Consider the following 16,562-nt stretch of genomic DNA (forward strand, 5'->3'; position numbering starts at 1 on the left):
CAATTGATGTTTTTTACTATTTCTTCAAAAAATTAATATTTACAGTCTTATAGTAAAATTTAAAAACAGTAATATGTTTTTTTTTATAATTTAAATATTTTAATCACAATTATTAATTAAATTCAGTTATTTTTGACCTGTAAATACTTTGCAATATAAAGTAACATTTAAAAAATTAAATCTGTTTACCGAAATTTCGATGATCTATATAAAATATACAAATAATTCACAAAGTATAAGCTATGTACACAAAATTTACATTTAATTATTGCAAAAGAAATCATTATAAAATCCGTAAACAAACAAAAAAATTTAAAATGTCTATATTATTTCCAAAAATAAATTAATAGCATGGCTTAATTCAATTGTTTGGTGATTTAAAAGACAAAATAAAAATTTAATGAAGTAAAAATATTGTTTAATATGTCTAAAATGGCATTAATTAACATAAAAAAGAAACAATTTTTTCTCATTCTAATGTTAAAAACAAACAAAAATTAAATTAGAAAATAAAATATAAAAATTATGTTGTCTAATTATTAACAAAAAAAAAAAATTAAAAAAATATTTGTACAATGTTTTAAAAATTCTTTATTGTTTATTTATTAACTATTATTAAGTTCTAAAAATAAAATTAATTAGAATTATATGAAAAAAAAAAAATAGAAAATTATAAATTAAAAAAAAAAAAAAACGTCTGGAAAAGTATTAACCATTTTACTATATATTATATTTAATAAAGTAAAAACTAAAAAAATTTATAATATTGTGAAAATCCTATGTGCACTGATACAAAATGATAAAACCGAATTTGTTAAAAACATGCAGAGAGACTTTCATTTTTATTATTATTTTCGTAGACTGTATGTGTCACAAAAGGAAAGGTATGATTCGATTTATTCTTAATTTTAATCGAATTTAATTCCCTTGAAAGTATGACAAAAAAGAAAACTATTCAATTTTATTTAAAAGGTCATCTAAGAAATAGTTCTGTCACAAATAAACTACAGAAATGTGCAAGAGATATGGAAGAAACTGCCATATGAGGTCTTTTATATACTTGTAAGAACAGAAAAGAACAAAAGTTTTGCAATCGAATATAGTATTCTAACAGCAACTTACCTTGGTATTCTTTGTACATCTGTTATATTATCTACTGTTATAAAACTTTTTATATATCCCTGAACATATTTATTTTATAAAATAAAGACAAAGATTATTATCTAATCATTTAATATCATATTTTATGTGTAATAAGCAATCAGTTTCCGAACAGCATTTAAACCGTTTCAATATATTGATGTGTATAAGTATACGTGTGAATTTGTATATGTGTATATGTACATAATCAAATTAAAATTTATATCTACAAGTACTTCTGTCAACAGTACCCACTTTTTCTAAAACTTCTTTAAAAAATTAATATTTCAATTTATTTATGTCGTCTGGCCACTTTACTAAGAAGCTAAATTAACTTTGAATTCTAAAAAACTCTTTTGAGAAAGGGAAGGCAATATAAAAATAAAATAACTGTTAATTTTACAGTAAATATTTTCTAACCCTATATGTGATCACATTTCGAAGAACAATTTACAAATTATTTAATTGGCTACTTTTCAGTACTCATTTTAACTTTGTGAAGTCCAGATAATTTTTTTTTCTTTTTTGAATAATCAAACAGCAAATAAATATTTTACTTTCATTATTTTTCAAAAAAATTATATGAAAACCAAAACATTTAAATATTTTACTTTGCAAATTATACTAAAATAAGAAACTTTTTTAAAATCGATTTTTTTTTAACAAATTATTTAAAAAAAGCATTCAAAATGGTCAAATTAAGTTATTATTTTCCAGTGTCTAGTGATTCAATTTCTTTAAAAAAACAATTGTTAGAAAGTGGTGTTCTTGATATTACTAGTAAGAACTAAGAAAAAGTTTTAAATATGTGTATTACGTGTATTTCCTTTTTTTAAAATTTTAACTTTAAAAAAAAATTAATCTTTCAAGTAAAGACAACGCGTGTTATGGCGGGAATTATTACATTTTTTCGATGCTGAATTCATTTAAATATTTTTGGCGCCACATCTACTCAAATTTGAAAGCTAAGACTAAAAAAAAATTGTTTTTACAACATTCCTTCACTTTATTAAATAAAATTTAAATTTTATTTCAATTTTATAATGTTAAAAATATATCTTTACCAAATATTCTCATTATTATAAGCAATTTTATTCAAGTATTTATTATAAATTTTCAAATCACTGAACATACAAAAAAGATTCTCTAGAAATTAAATAAACCCTAGGACTGATATCAATTTCATATAAAAAAAATTATCAGAGTTTAAGAGCCTTATACGTTTTGAATAAATTTTTTTCCCATATTCAAGTTTTTTATTCACTATTAAATTAATTGAAAGATCAGAAAAGTTTTTATATTTCACAAATTCATATTAACACATCCATAATTAAAACACGTACCATTAAAAAATTGAATTAGCCCCAAATAACCTAATTACGGTTTGTTGTCGTGCTGAAATCACTGTAAACTTAATTGTATTTTATTGTATACTGTAATAAAATTAATTTAATCATAAAATTATTTTATGTTAATTGTATATGTAGTCTACATGTGTGTCTACTTTATTTTATTAAATATTACTTTCCAAAATTCAGATGAGACAATGTATCGCATGGCGCCGGAAGCCGTGGACCCATCAATACTAAGTCGAGGATCATTATCGCACAGGCGTTACACACGATCTGCTCTAATGATGCTACGAGACGACAAACTATCAAAAGAAATACCAAATTGTATAAAAAACTCTTCACACTTATTAAAATTCCCTTTTTGGAAATTGGATAATAAAATTCATAATACTTCCGAAGAATTAAGAATGAAAACAACAAGATTAAGTAATGATAATAATCCTTACATTGCAAAATACCGTCAACATAACAACAATAGCAACAATAATATTAATATTAAACATAATAACAATATCAATTTAAATAATGAAAATAACAACTATATTAATAATAATGATTACTTCAATTATAATAGTAAAAATGTTTATAATACTTACAGCAACAGAAATTTTTCTAGTTATAATTATAATAGTAATAGCAATAACAATAATAATTTTGGTAATCAAAGTAGCACTCGACATTTCTTGCATAAAAATCATAAATTTTCTAACAGAAGTTTAGTCAGTAATGAATCTGAAAATATTCAATTAAAATTTGACTGTCATGAAGGTAGATTTATTGAAAAATACGATTGCGAAAGTTCTGTAAAACGCAAAGACCACTCTTCCGGAAATTCAGAACAAAAAAATAGTCAATATTCGTATATGATACCGAATTTTATTAAAAATAACTACGACAGGATAAACAAACGTAAATCAGATGAGTCAATAATGCAAAACGGGTGTGATAATAATAATGAAAATTTCACTACGGGTAATAAATCTTATAATGTGGACATAAATTTAGGTGTTTTTTCGGATGTCTCAAGAAGAAATGATAATGAACATAAAGTTGATTGCAATGAAGAAATGTTTTCAACTACAAAAACACATTCGTATAATGGAAAGCACAACGAAAATCAACGTTATGGTAGTGGCCGAATATCATTGCCAAATAAAAATTGGAACTATACGACCAACAATATTGATACGGATTCATTAAATGATATGAACAATAAGTTTGGAAAACTTTTAGATAACAATAATAGTTGGACTGATAATAAAAGTAATAATAATAATAATATTCATAAATACAATCGTTATAACTATAATGAAAGTGATTATAATAATATTAGTTCTAATAATATTACCGACAAAATTAATCAAACAAATTTAATAAATCGCTACAACCAAAATCATCACTATAAAATTAACGCAAATAATCATAACTACAGTCGCTATAGAAAAGAAAGTTTTTCTTCATCGAATCATTCTTGTAACAGTGAAGAACCAGAATGGCTTAATTGCGGTCCAATTTCACAAAATGATATTATTGAATTAAAAGGTTTTGATGATGATCCGGCAAGCGATAAAGAAGATGACAATTGTGAAACAAATCAGAAAATTAAAAAGATAGCATTAGAAAATGAAAAGAAAGAAGATAATTTTGAAATGCATAAATTTTCTGAGGGTAATTGTAGCACAATTGAAAATAGAACAAAAAATCATGTCAGCTTAACATCCACGACATTAAAATCTGCCTGTAATGATGAAGTTCAATCCGTTTGCACTAGTACAGCACAATCGCCCCCTCCAGCTAGAAGTACACCAACAAAACTTCTAAATTTATATTCAAATAATAATAATAAAAAATGGAACCGTCAAAATAATTCAAGTTCAAGCAATGCTACAAATGACCATAATAAGAAAAATTATTATTCATTACAATTTAGTTTTGACAACTTCTTGGATTATGATACCCTTAATAATATGTTTGGGGTAAATATCAAATAATTTTTTTTTAAATTTGTCATTAATTGTTTTTTATTATACAGGGAAATTCTAAATCTAGATCAAATCATTGGTTTAAAAATCATCACAATGGTTCATTTAATAATGATACGAGACATAAACAAAATTATACAGTATTTGAAAAAAAAAATCACAGACAACATGAACAGTTCCCAAAGAATGGTAAATTTTATTTACTTTTACAGTTATACTTTGTTTATGTGTTTGTTTAACACATATTTTCCAAAATTTTAGTAATTAATGTGAAGGATTTGGAAGATCAAATGCGAAAAATTGGATATTACAGAAATTTTCAACATCAAGGCAATGATATTAAAACTGGAATACTACATCAAAATTTGCCAAATTTCGGTAGTATAAATCAAAATAAGAAGCAACCTGAATCACCAATAAAACCATCTGTTAACGCTTTTACTCAATGTGCTTATCAGCAAATGTTAGCACAAGCTAATTTAATAGTAAAACAAACACAAGATCCAGAAGCCTTTAGACAATTTTTAGAGCAAATAAATTCAGTTAATCAGCTTGCTGCTTTGTCACAAGTTTCTAAACCCTTTTTAAATTTTCAACCTTTTATGTTAAATAATAACGGTAAGGATCGCAATTTTTGTTTTCACTTAATGGGTAGTTAATTTCATGTTTATCAAAATGCATATTTTTAAGGAGGAGTTCAAAAAAGAATGCCATCTGCTCAAGAATTAGAATGTCATACAAGAAATATTGTGCAAAACGCTTTGTTTCGAAAACATTTACAGGAACAACAGAAACTTCGTTTACAGGAATTAATTTGTAAATTAATTTTCATAATTTTAAAAAATTTATTCGAAATTCATTTATCACTTTTGATTGCAATTAATCTACAATGAAAATTTATTTAATTTTTAACTTAAAAATATTTTAAAATATTATTTAAGATTTTATGTTTTTGTCGTAAAATTAACTATAAATTTTATTTATTTTTAGATAACTTGAAATTAAACATAAAGTTTAATATATTGTTAGGTTAAATATTTAAATATCATTATTTTTATTCTTATTTATTAAAAGCATTACAATCAAATATAAATCCAAATGCACCTGAATTTACACCTACATCGGGTTTTCGTAAAATATCATCCGAAAAAGAAAATTTTAACCTTATGACAAGTGTTGGAAACAATTTAGGTGAAACATCGATTAATAATTTTAATTTTCAAAATTATCAAGCTCAAAATCATCAATATCAGCAAGCATTGAATCAACAAAATTGTAATGTAAAAGTTTCGTCAATTTTAAATAAATTTAATGATAACTATACAGAAAATGGCGGAATTCATATAAAAACTGGTGGAAAACATATCAAATGGAATAATGATCAAACACATTACATTCCAAATAAGAAATATATGGGTATGTACATATAAGAAATTAAATTGAATAAAAATAACTAGAAATAAAACTAAAAAAAATACAAACAAACCACAGGTCGGCCAATTTTAAAATCCTCGAATAAAAATTCTACATTATCAGAATCAAAATTAAATAATTATCATCAATCAATACTAAAGCAGCCACAGAACTACCATCAGAAGCGAGGAGATCATTATGGCTTCGATTATTTTTTAAAAACCAAATATAATAATAATGATTATTTTAATTCCAAAGTTAATGAGCCAACAATACCTTTGACTTCTACATTTCCGGAGGAAAATTGTTTTCTGAATCATAATAATAACGACAGACAATCCGTATTATCTCAAAATGATATAGAAAATATAATCGAAGAATCAAAAACTTACTCAAAAGGTAATCTGTTCTATATAAATTATAATATGTAGTTGTATAGATTATTTTTTGCTCAAATAGCAAGTGACTTCATATTGCGTATACCAGATATAATTACAAATTTTAAAATATTGTGTTTAATTTTAGTTGAGTCTGTAAAAATTGACGTAAAAGAAACTGAAAAAGAGAATATGGATTCAGCTCAAAAAGACGACAATATTAAAGAACAGGAAAATGAAGATGATAAGGATAATAAATCAGATAAATTATCGGAAGCTGAAAATATTCCAAACACTGATCTTGAAAATATTCCAAACACTGAAGGTGCTTAAATATAAATTTATATTGTATAGTGTCATTTATTAGATCAAGTCACAAAATTGTTTGTTCACAAAACAATGGGACAGCATTTTCGATTTGGAACTTGATTTAAAAATTATAAACAGTTTAAAAAATAACAAACGATTTATATATTTCTCATTTTTTTCAGATTTAATACAAAAAAGAAATGATCAAGATGATATGAACACTAAAATCGATTAAAAAATAAAATCTTGTATTGTATCTGACAATGATTTCTTTTAAAAATTAATGTGAATGTTTTGAATAAGATATAAAATAAAAAATTCCTTTGAGAAAAATTTTAAAATATGTAAAAAAATTCTAAAAAGAAAGAAGCAATTTTTAGTAAATGAGATATAAATAACAATCTTTATTATAAATTTTCCTTTAATAAATTTTTTTAATTGTAATCATTACAAAATTTATACAATTATAACTGAAAAAGAATAATCATTGTCTATTTATTAATATAGTAATTTTTATTTAAGTAAAAAAAAAAAATAAAAGTAAATTGTTTTACTATGTTCTTATTATGCTGATATTATTATATATATAATTTTTTTTATTAAAAGGTAAAATAAATAAGATTATTTTGTTATTTGCATCATTCAAACAATGGATTAACATATTATTAAATATTGTTATAGATATACATAAAATTTTAAATTAAATTAATTTGAATTAAATCAGATTAATATATATGCCAATACATATTTAAAATAAAATATATATTATGAATTTTAGTTATAATTATTATATTTAAAAATCATGTAATTCTTGCTTATAGATCAATTACCGTTTATATATTAAACATTTTTGAAATAAATGTAAGAACATTTTTTAAAATAAAATGTAAAAAAAAATTGAAATATTATAATTGGAGTAATTACAAATAAATAAAATAAATAAATAAATAATATGGTAAATAAAAATAAAATTGCCAAAAATCTGTAAACTTTAAAATAAAAAAAAATATGGTAGCTATATTCAATTCAATGGAAATGAAATACTCCAAAATAAAATACAATTTAAAATTTAATATTTAAGAATTTACTTGTTTTGAAAACAAGAAAATGTGAAGATGTAAAACAGAAAAACAGAAAATGAATTTAAAAATGTTGAACAAAATAATAAACTCAAATATAGTTAAAAAATTTACATATTTTTGTACCTATTTGTAAATTTTCCATTTTTATAAGACTTTTGAATTCAACTTTAAAGAATTCAAGCTTTCAAGAAAGTTTAAAAGCTCAAATCCAAGTTAATAATTTATTTTTAGTTTTCCTTATAAAAAAAATTTGTTTTTTCCCCTTCATTAAATCTTATTTTCTTCATAAAATTTTTTTGTATATTAAATTTTTTTAGTAAGTTTTTTTTGAAAGTTTGGGGTTCGAAAATTTAGTAATAACTTAGATCTTAATAAAAAGCATATTTTATAAATCAAAAATTACAAAAATTTTTAAATGTGACATGTTCAATAAATCTTTGCTATACAAAAGGAAATCCTACGTTCGAAAATTGTAGCATATTTAACGTCTGAAAAAGTAAACTAGTTTAGTTCCTGTAAATTTGAATAATGATGCATAAAATTTAAGTTAGAACTTTTAAGTTTATAATTGAATTATCGAAAATTCCTGTTTTTTTTTTAAATCTGAAATGTTTTTTAAAATCTATTTCATTAACTTTGCATTTTATTATACAAATTATAATTTCAAAAAATATTATGTTCTAAATACATGTGTATGTATGTCCGTAAACTCATTTTAAATAAATTAGATCAAATTTAATATTTCTTACGATTTTATATACATATACGCTTTATTTTTATTATGTAATGCATGTATGTATATATCAATGTGTATGAATTTAAAACTCGAAAATTTGGTTTATTTAAGAGTCATATTATATGAGAGGTGAGTTATTTAAGAGGCATATTATAAACCTGTATCTGGTTTATAATGGGTCTTTTTGTTTTCAAAAAAAAATTTTCAAAAGTAACCGCTCGTGCTGAGCTTTCAACAATATGATTTTTACAATAAAAACTAAAAAACCAAAGAATAAAAGCGAGAAATATGTATAGATGGCGTTTTCTTAATGAACGTATAAAATTTTCTAGATTTTAATAAAAGTCATTTTCCTGTTTTATTTAAAAATCTAAAGAATCCAGAATAAAGGACAACAAGCATCCAATTTTACTAAATTTTTATAAAAAAAATTTTTTTTGGTAAATTTAAAGAGTGACGTCTTTTTGTCACTCATTAAATTCTTTTTTTCATTTCTTTTTTTAAAGAGTAAAATTTTCTTAATAAAAACGGTTTTTCGCTCGTAAATATGGTTGCGTGTATGTATGTACGTAAGAACATAATATTATCGAAATTTCAAAGCATTTAAAAATATTATAAACTGTAGCAGTAGACCATTGAATTAGGTAGGCATTTAAAACAAAACAATAAGAAAATATTTTATTCACCATATGGTACGGTAAGAGAAAAAAACTTCCTATAAATAAGTAGAGGAGTGTATTAAAAACATATTTATTGAGAATTTTTTATTGTATTAGAACATTCTATGTCTGTCGTCATTATTAAAATAATTGAAATTATGTATGAACTATTGAAGAAATTAAATCACATTTATAACAGAAATAGTAATTTCGCATTATCGACTTATACAACAATAAAATATAACGCACTTCTTAACCAAAATCGTTTTCATACATACAACATGCATATTTCCCTTTTTACACTAAAAAATCGAAGCGACCTGTTGATTGAATCACCATATTAAACTTATTTGAATAACATATTGAACTTCATTACATTCATAAATTGTGAGCAATCTACATACATGCGTACACACACGAAAAATTAAAAAGAGTGTTATTATTTAAGTGCTATTTTTTATTGTATAAAATTAACGTGTAACTACATATTATGTATGTATAGTAGTAGTACCAAAATTTTTTATACAAACCAAATAGTTAACGAAAGCGTTGATTAAAATTATAAATCTCTTTCAAATCGCTTCAAAATTTTATAGCTTCCTGAAATAAAATAATTATCCTAGAGTTGGTTAGCTTATCATTCTCTCATCATTTTTTATTTTGTTATAACTAGAATAATATTCTTATTTTAGTATAATTGTGACTTTGCACTGAATAAGTTTATCAAATCGGATTTTTTATTTTATTTTCGTATAGGTAGAATGTTTTTATACTGATAATAAAAAAAATATTCAATTTTATCTAACAGATACAAAAGAAAAACAAAATTTTAATAAAAATGTCCGTAATAGCTATAAAAAATATTTTTCAAAAACGTGGTTTTATTTCAAACCAGTTCATAAAGGTAAGCAAAATAATAAATTTATTTACTAATTAATTGATACATATATATGCACAATATGTATATATATATGTATATGTACATATAACTACTGTATTTATATATACATAAGAAAATATGTTAACACAATGTACATATATTGCTATAATAATCTAATGAAAGAGAAATATGAAAAACCTGGAAGAATTTGTTCTCTAAGATTGTTTATATGTGATATGTATGTATATATGTTCATACATATAGGAATATTATATGCGTATAAATATGTACGTTTGTATGTAACATTATTTATTTATATCAAAAGTGTGAGTCTATATAAAATTTATAAAATGAAAACAACGTGAAGGTCAACTTTTTGCATAAGATTTTGTGAGAATAATATGCAAAGTTTAGAAAAGTGTTTGGAAAAATTAATTTCAATACAATATCTATTTAAATTTGATAAAAAGAGTGGTAATTATATAAAAATGATGCATTTAATCTGGAAAATAATTTTTTAGTATTAAAATTATTCGTACAACACTACTAAAAAGAGTCGCCTACACTTAGTCCCCACAATTATTTCAAAATATACCCCCTATCTCAGTGATATGCATATGCTTTTGTTTATATGTATATACATATATAATATGTATGGAATTATGTATATACATGAACATGGTTATCCGTAGTAAAAATGGCATGGTAATTGTTACAATTAGTTAAACATAAATACAATTCGGTTTGTTTTAACTATTAAATTTCAAAGAAAAAAAAAAGGTATTTTCAAAATTTTTGGGATCATTTATGCAAGAGTGAAATGGCAAGAATTAGCACCTAAGTCGTTAATTCAAATTATTTTGAAATTAAATGTGTCAACAATCTTTAAACGGTAAAATTTTGATTTGTAACTCTTAACTCAAGATAGCAGCCTTTAAAAATACCTAAAAAAAGCATTTAAAATTATTATTTTAAAAATTAAATTTTTTTGAATTTTAATAACTTAATTTTATTTCAACTAGATTGTTTCATGTAACTATTCAACTAATATTAAAAAATCAAAAAAAGTTTACAATAATGTTGACGAAATCATTGCTGATATACCAAGTGGCTCAAAAATATTGTTTGGCGGATTTGGTCTGTGTGGTATTCCAGAAAATATTATTGGCGCACTTTTAAGGAAAAAAATTAATAATATTACTGCTGTCTCAAATAATGGGGGTAGGTACCTATTTTTCATTTCAATAATAAAAAATTCATTAATAAGTAAATATGTATCTCCATAATGTCCAATTTTATTGGTTTACTTGATTTTTCCTTCTATTGCATACACATTTAATTCCTTTTTAATTTTAGGTGTTGACAATTTTGGTCTAGGATTATTAATAAAAGAAAGGCAAATTAAACGTATGATTTCAAGTTATGTTGGAGAAAATACAGAATTGGTTCGACAATTTTTAGCAGGTGAATTAGAAATTGAACTGACACCCCAAGGAACTTTGGCTGAACGAATTAGAGCAGGAGGAGCTGGAATTCCTGCATTTTTTACTCCCACTGGCTTTGGGACATTGATTCAAGAGGGCGGCTCCCCAATTAAATATTCAAAAGATGGTAAAATAGAAATTGCAAGTACTCCAAGAAAATCACAGACTTTTTCTGGGAAAAATTACATAATGGAAGAAGCAATATTAGGTGATTTTGCTATAGTTAAAGCGCATAAAGGAGATCCTTTTGGAAATTTAGGTAAAGTCGATTAAGTCTTGTTGGAATACATAGTATAATCATTAGCTAACAAGTTAATCAATATTTAAATTTCTTAAATTTCTATTTAAGAAATATTGTTATCTATATCTATACCATCCTATTATATTTTGTTTTAATTTCGTTCTAGTTTTTAATAAGGCAGCAAGGAATTTTAATGCGCCAATGTGTCGTGCAGCTAAAATAACTATTGCTGAAGTAGAAGAAATTGTCCCAGTCGGTTCATTAAATCCAGATGAAATACATGTCCCGGGAATATACGTTCAAAGAATAATTAAAGGAGATAAATATGTAAAAAGAATAGAAAAATTAAGGATAAGTGAAGAAAATGATGAAAAACCAAAATCACAAGAACAAAGCTCAGGAGCTTCATTAAGAGAAAAGATTGCTCGTCGAGTAGCTATGGAATTTAAAGATGGAATGTACGCAAATTTGGGAATTGGAATACCAGTTTTGTCAGCAAATTACATACCGAAAGGAATGAATGTATTTTTACAATCAGAAAATGGAATTTTAGGTTTAGGACCCTTTCCGAAGAAAAATGAAGTTGATCCTGATCTAATTAATGTAAGATTAAATTTTTCAAAGTTGATATTAACTATACAGCTGTTATCAATTATATCAGATGCAACTGCTAACTGTAGAATTTTGAAAGCCTTTCATTTAATTTTTATACATAAAGCTTTAAACCCTCTGCAGTTTGTAATTGCATCTGACATTATCGATCACATTTTATAAAATTAATACCATTCACTATACAAATACTTAAGTGACACATATTTTTTTCAATGAAAAAGTAGGCTGGTAAAGAAACTGTTACAATTATACCTGGCGCCTCTTATTTTGCTTCAGATGATAGTTTCTCAATGATACGTGGGGGTCATGTTGATTTAACAATATTAGGTGCTATGGAAGTTTCGCAATATGGTGACTTAGCTAACTGGATGATTCCGGTAAGAAAAAAGATTTACATACAATACATACATATGTAAACATAAATATGCACATAGTTAAAAGAAATCGGTTCTAAAAATTAAAAAATCTAGCTATGCTTGTGCATAAACATAATATTATGTATGCATGATAATATGCATAATATGTACTTATGCACATAATTTTGATTTATTTTTTTAAGGGCAAAATGGTTAAAGGCATGGGTGGAGCTATGGACTTAGTTGCAGCTCCAGGTAAGTAAAGTGATGCCGTTTCATATTACAAATTATGATCGATAACATATGTACATATAATGTTCTATTATAATATTTATATAATTATTTTATACATATACATATGTGTACATATGTATATACATACATAAATACAAACATATGTATAACTGAATTTTTCATGCACTACAGGTACTAAAGTAATTGTGACAATGGAACATAACGCAAAAAATGGGGCTCATAAAATATTAGAAAAGTGTTCCTTACCACTAACAGGCAGAAACTGTATCGATATGATAATTACAGAAAAGGTTGTTAATTATTTATTAAATTTTTATTGTTAATCTAATTAAAGATTTTTTAGGGCGTATTCACTGTTAATAAGGAAACTGGCTTAACTTTAATTGAAATTGATGAAAAGTATTCAACTGATGATATTAGAGCTGCAACCGGATGTCACATAAATATATCCGATAATTTGAAGAAAATGGGGCAGCTATAAAACCGTAAACTAAACAGAACATGCATATAGATGCATATACATGCATACTTACATGAATATCTTATTCAAAACTATATACTACATACGTGATACAAGAGGCATTTAAAATCGTCTTTATTTTATGTAGCTTTTTTTACGAATAATATTTTTTATTGTTAAAAATAAAATTAATAATGTACTACATTATAATATAATACTTACATACGTATGTATGTATCTTAAAATCAAATTTATATATTTTTGCATGCATACATACATATGTAAATAACTTTGTAAAATTTTGTACTTTTTTTTGCTAGAGGCTTTTTAAATTAAGGTCGGATTATCAATAGCTTTTACTGCCGAATGAAATAAAAAAATAAAATGAAATAAAAAACCCTCAGCCTTTTTTAAGGTAATCCTTCTCCGCTGCCGATTTTTAGACTAAATTTTTTATTGTCTTATCCAATTTCATGGTTCAAATTCAATTGCAATAACTAAATAACATTTCAGTTCACTAACAAATAAATTTCAATGTCAAGTTTAGATGAATTTTCAGTGAAATGGATTAAAATAGTCAATACGATTTTTACAGAAATCAGAAATCATTTCAAAATTATTATTATCCGACTCAAAAATAAAGTCCACGCCTGTATGTTTGTTATGTTCAAATAGTTTCTTAACAATTGACATATACTAAATGTCAACCACAATGTTGCTTTAACTAGGTGAAATTTTCAAAAATTTTTGAAAACATTAAAAATTGGAAAAAAAGGAAGAAAAAGAAATATTTCTTAATTATACAAGATTCTAATATTAAAAAAAAAACTTGTGAAAAAATTGCTAATCAATAGCATATGGAGCTTGGGTTTCTCTAAATGTTAATAATTTTTTAAATTAAAGAAACAACCTGTGATAGCAAAGAAATACAATGGAGGAAAGTCCTGTTCGAGGTCCAACATTATCAACTTCGACATCGAGGTATAACTATCAAATTTCGATTTGAATTATTAGTGGAATTCTCACATTTGAAAATAAATTTTCTAGTAGTTTTGAAGCAATGGACCCACATGATCCCAATTTAAGTAAATTGGCAACAAAAATGTTTAAAAAAACGGAAGAGTACATTTCGAATGAGCTTAATGGTTAGTAAATCTAATTAACTACAAGATCTAAATTTCAATTTCGCTTTCAGCTCCAATTGATGATTACAAGTTATTGGAAGATATGAATCGAGTTAGTTTAGAGAAGTATACAGAAATGACACATACGGCAAATTCTCTAGCTATTTCAACGTTAGACTTAAAAAATAAATTTGATGAATTGGTAAGTATAATATATTTACAAAATAACATTATTTTTATAAAAAATTATTTTTTAGAGGTCTCAACTTAATTATATTGACGAAATTGAAGATACTGTGGACAAATTGGAAGCTGCAGCTTACAAATTGGACGCATACTCAGTAGCCTTAGAAAATAAAATTAAAACAATGATTTATAAGAGTTCACAATAAGTGATTATCCATGTTCAATATACATTGTTATTTATTTATCCAAGAATTAATTTAATACCAATGGCAACAATATTAAGAAATATTAAGGGAACTGAAACATAAATAATGTAAATGACACATAAAATTTAAAGATTTCAAGTTTTTCCTTACTTTTAGCTACAGTTCTGATCGATCTGATTAAATTCAGGGCTTGTGATTTGAATGTAGGAGGCTCCCCAAATCCTTGTACACTTGAGTTAGAACCCCATCCAACTGCCATTATAAAACAAATGTTGAAACATGTTATTAAACCAAAAAGTAATCTTACATTTTGCCAAAAACCTTTCTTCATGTAAAACACAAATGGCATTGAGACATAATAGTGATGCTTCAACTAACGTCCAGAGCGTGAACATAATTTAAATTAATAACATACAACCAACAAAAACTAAAATAGAAAATGTTTTCTGTAGCTTTGATACGTATTTTGTAAATATTCTACATATATAAAAACAATTGGGCAAAAGGAATATAGGATGACTACAAAGTAAGCATACTTAGCAACGCCTTTGACAATTTTTAGTATTGCATTATGATGTGATGATTGACGTGACATTTCCCTTGATTTTATTATGAAGTTTCGATATGCTTGCGTCGACTGTGGTGGGCGGCATTTTTTTAGCGGGAAATATTTCTTTTAGCAATGAAGTATTCTAGAACAATCTAAAAACAGGAATTCAACCCTGCTTATGTTTTGGACAGAAAACACTTTTTGTTTTGGCAACCTTTGCGTTATGAACCTAGAACGGGAGCGGAATGGCAAAATAAATTAAACAATATTTTGCATATAGTAATATCACACACTCATGGAAGCAGATAATGTCATAAAGTGGAATCAAGGCTATTTCACCGCCAGCGATGAAATTCGTGGCGATAATTTTGCTTGATTCTAGATTGTCGCATTTAAATATGCGTATTCTATATAAGTTTTGAAATTCGCCGCAAAAATCGGTCTTGTCTGTTGCCAACTTAAGGTGGTGTTCTTCCTCGCTGTGGTATCGTGGCATTTTTTACTGAATGTTACTTTACCCAGCATTTACACATACAAGTTACTTGCATGCAAGTTTGTATAATATTAATTGTCAATTAGTTGTTCGAAATGTCAAATTACTTGCTATTATGACGTAGGCGTTTAGCAAGTTAATTTTTGAAAATGTCTTTGAGAAGAAAACAACTAGCAATATATATAATTGTTTATAAATTTTAGAAACCATAAGTTTGCTAAGTTTAATTTTTTCAAAACAAAATTCAAAAATTTTAATTTAAAAAAAAAAAAAATCAAAACAACAAATTTTTTTTTGTGAATTTCTCAATATGTCAAATTACTTGCTCAAATTACTGGCAGCAAAATTTTCTTGCAAGTTGAACTGCAAGTAAACAAGCAAGTAGAAATATTTCAATGTGTTAGTAAAATTTTTGTATGTATTGCAACTTTCTTGCAAGTAACTTGTACGTGTAAATGCTGGGTTATCGACATCAGTATTTTGGATTTATGTTTTATAATAAAAAGATAGAAATTAATTAATTAAATATTCATTATATTTAAAATTATTTTACGATTTGATTTCACAAATAGAACCGTTCTAAATTCCATTTCTATTTTTGATTTCTTGATGTAATACTATCCGCCAAGTTGAAATTATTTTCTAAAATTTTGCAATCGGAAAAA

General features: G+C 24.7%; 4 protein-coding genes across 6 annotated transcripts; 3 read left to right on the forward strand and 1 right to left on the reverse strand.

The window, feature by feature from the left end:
* Positions 1 to 1,647: 1,647 nt before the first annotated feature.
* LOC129609088 (putative uncharacterized protein DDB_G0286901) lies at positions 1,648 to 6,955 on the forward strand. Its single transcript, XM_055520950.1, has 9 exons — positions 1,648 to 1,920; positions 2,679 to 4,468; positions 4,525 to 4,663; positions 4,736 to 5,092; positions 5,165 to 5,290; positions 5,549 to 5,890; positions 5,966 to 6,286; positions 6,413 to 6,589; positions 6,756 to 6,955. The coding sequence occupies exons 1-9, from the start codon at positions 1,830 to 1,832 to the stop codon at positions 6,806 to 6,808; spliced, it is 3,396 nt and encodes a 1,131-aa protein (XP_055376925.1). The 5' UTR covers positions 1,648 to 1,829; the 3' UTR covers positions 6,809 to 6,955.
* Positions 6,956 to 9,768: 2,813 nt separating this feature from the next.
* Positions 9,769 to 13,735, forward strand: LOC129609091 (succinyl-CoA:3-ketoacid-coenzyme A transferase, mitochondrial). The gene is made up of 8 exons (XM_055520959.1): positions 9,769 to 9,954; positions 10,953 to 11,151; positions 11,287 to 11,673; positions 11,822 to 12,258; positions 12,492 to 12,644; positions 12,827 to 12,878; positions 13,050 to 13,168; positions 13,222 to 13,735. The coding sequence occupies exons 1-8, from the start codon at positions 9,889 to 9,891 to the stop codon at positions 13,357 to 13,359; spliced, it is 1,551 nt and encodes a 516-aa protein (XP_055376934.1). The 5' UTR covers positions 9,769 to 9,888; the 3' UTR covers positions 13,360 to 13,735.
* A 317-nt stretch (positions 13,736 to 14,052) lies between these two features.
* On the forward strand, positions 14,053 to 14,876 carry LOC129609137 (biogenesis of lysosome-related organelles complex 1 subunit 2). Of its 2 annotated transcripts, none has more exons than XM_055521027.1 (4): positions 14,053 to 14,319; positions 14,386 to 14,483; positions 14,534 to 14,664; positions 14,720 to 14,876. In XM_055521027.1, exons 1-4 carry the CDS (start codon positions 14,270 to 14,272, stop codon positions 14,852 to 14,854), a joined length of 414 nt encoding a protein of 137 aa, XP_055377002.1. In that variant the 5' UTR covers positions 14,053 to 14,269; the 3' UTR covers positions 14,855 to 14,876. The 2 variants fall into 2 exon arrangements, with proteins under 2 accessions (XP_055377002.1, XP_055377004.1); XM_055521029.1 differs by having other exon boundaries at positions 14,389 to 14,483.
* LOC129609138 (immediate early response 3-interacting protein 1) lies at positions 14,653 to 15,427 on the reverse strand. 2 transcript variants are annotated; one of them, XM_055521030.1, is made up of 4 exons: positions 15,336 to 15,427; positions 15,162 to 15,281; positions 15,005 to 15,106; positions 14,653 to 14,945 (listed from the first exon to the last, which is right to left on the reverse strand). In XM_055521030.1, exons 2-4 carry the CDS (start codon positions 15,247 to 15,249, stop codon positions 14,890 to 14,892), a joined length of 246 nt encoding a protein of 81 aa, XP_055377005.1. In that variant the 5' UTR covers positions 15,250 to 15,281; positions 15,336 to 15,427; the 3' UTR covers positions 14,653 to 14,889. The 2 variants fall into 2 exon arrangements, with proteins under 2 accessions (XP_055377005.1, XP_055377006.1); XM_055521031.1 differs by lacking the exon at positions 15,336 to 15,427 and having other exon boundaries at positions 14,653 to 14,808; positions 14,878 to 14,945; positions 15,162 to 15,327.
* Between the last annotated feature and the right edge of the window lie 1,135 nt (positions 15,428 to 16,562).

This window comes from Condylostylus longicornis, unplaced genomic scaffold (genome assembly GCF_029603195.1).
Source record: "Condylostylus longicornis isolate FDR11 unplaced genomic scaffold, ASM2960319v2 ptg000038l, whole genome shotgun sequence".
Taxonomy (NCBI): domain Eukaryota; kingdom Metazoa; phylum Arthropoda; class Insecta; order Diptera; family Dolichopodidae; genus Condylostylus; species Condylostylus longicornis.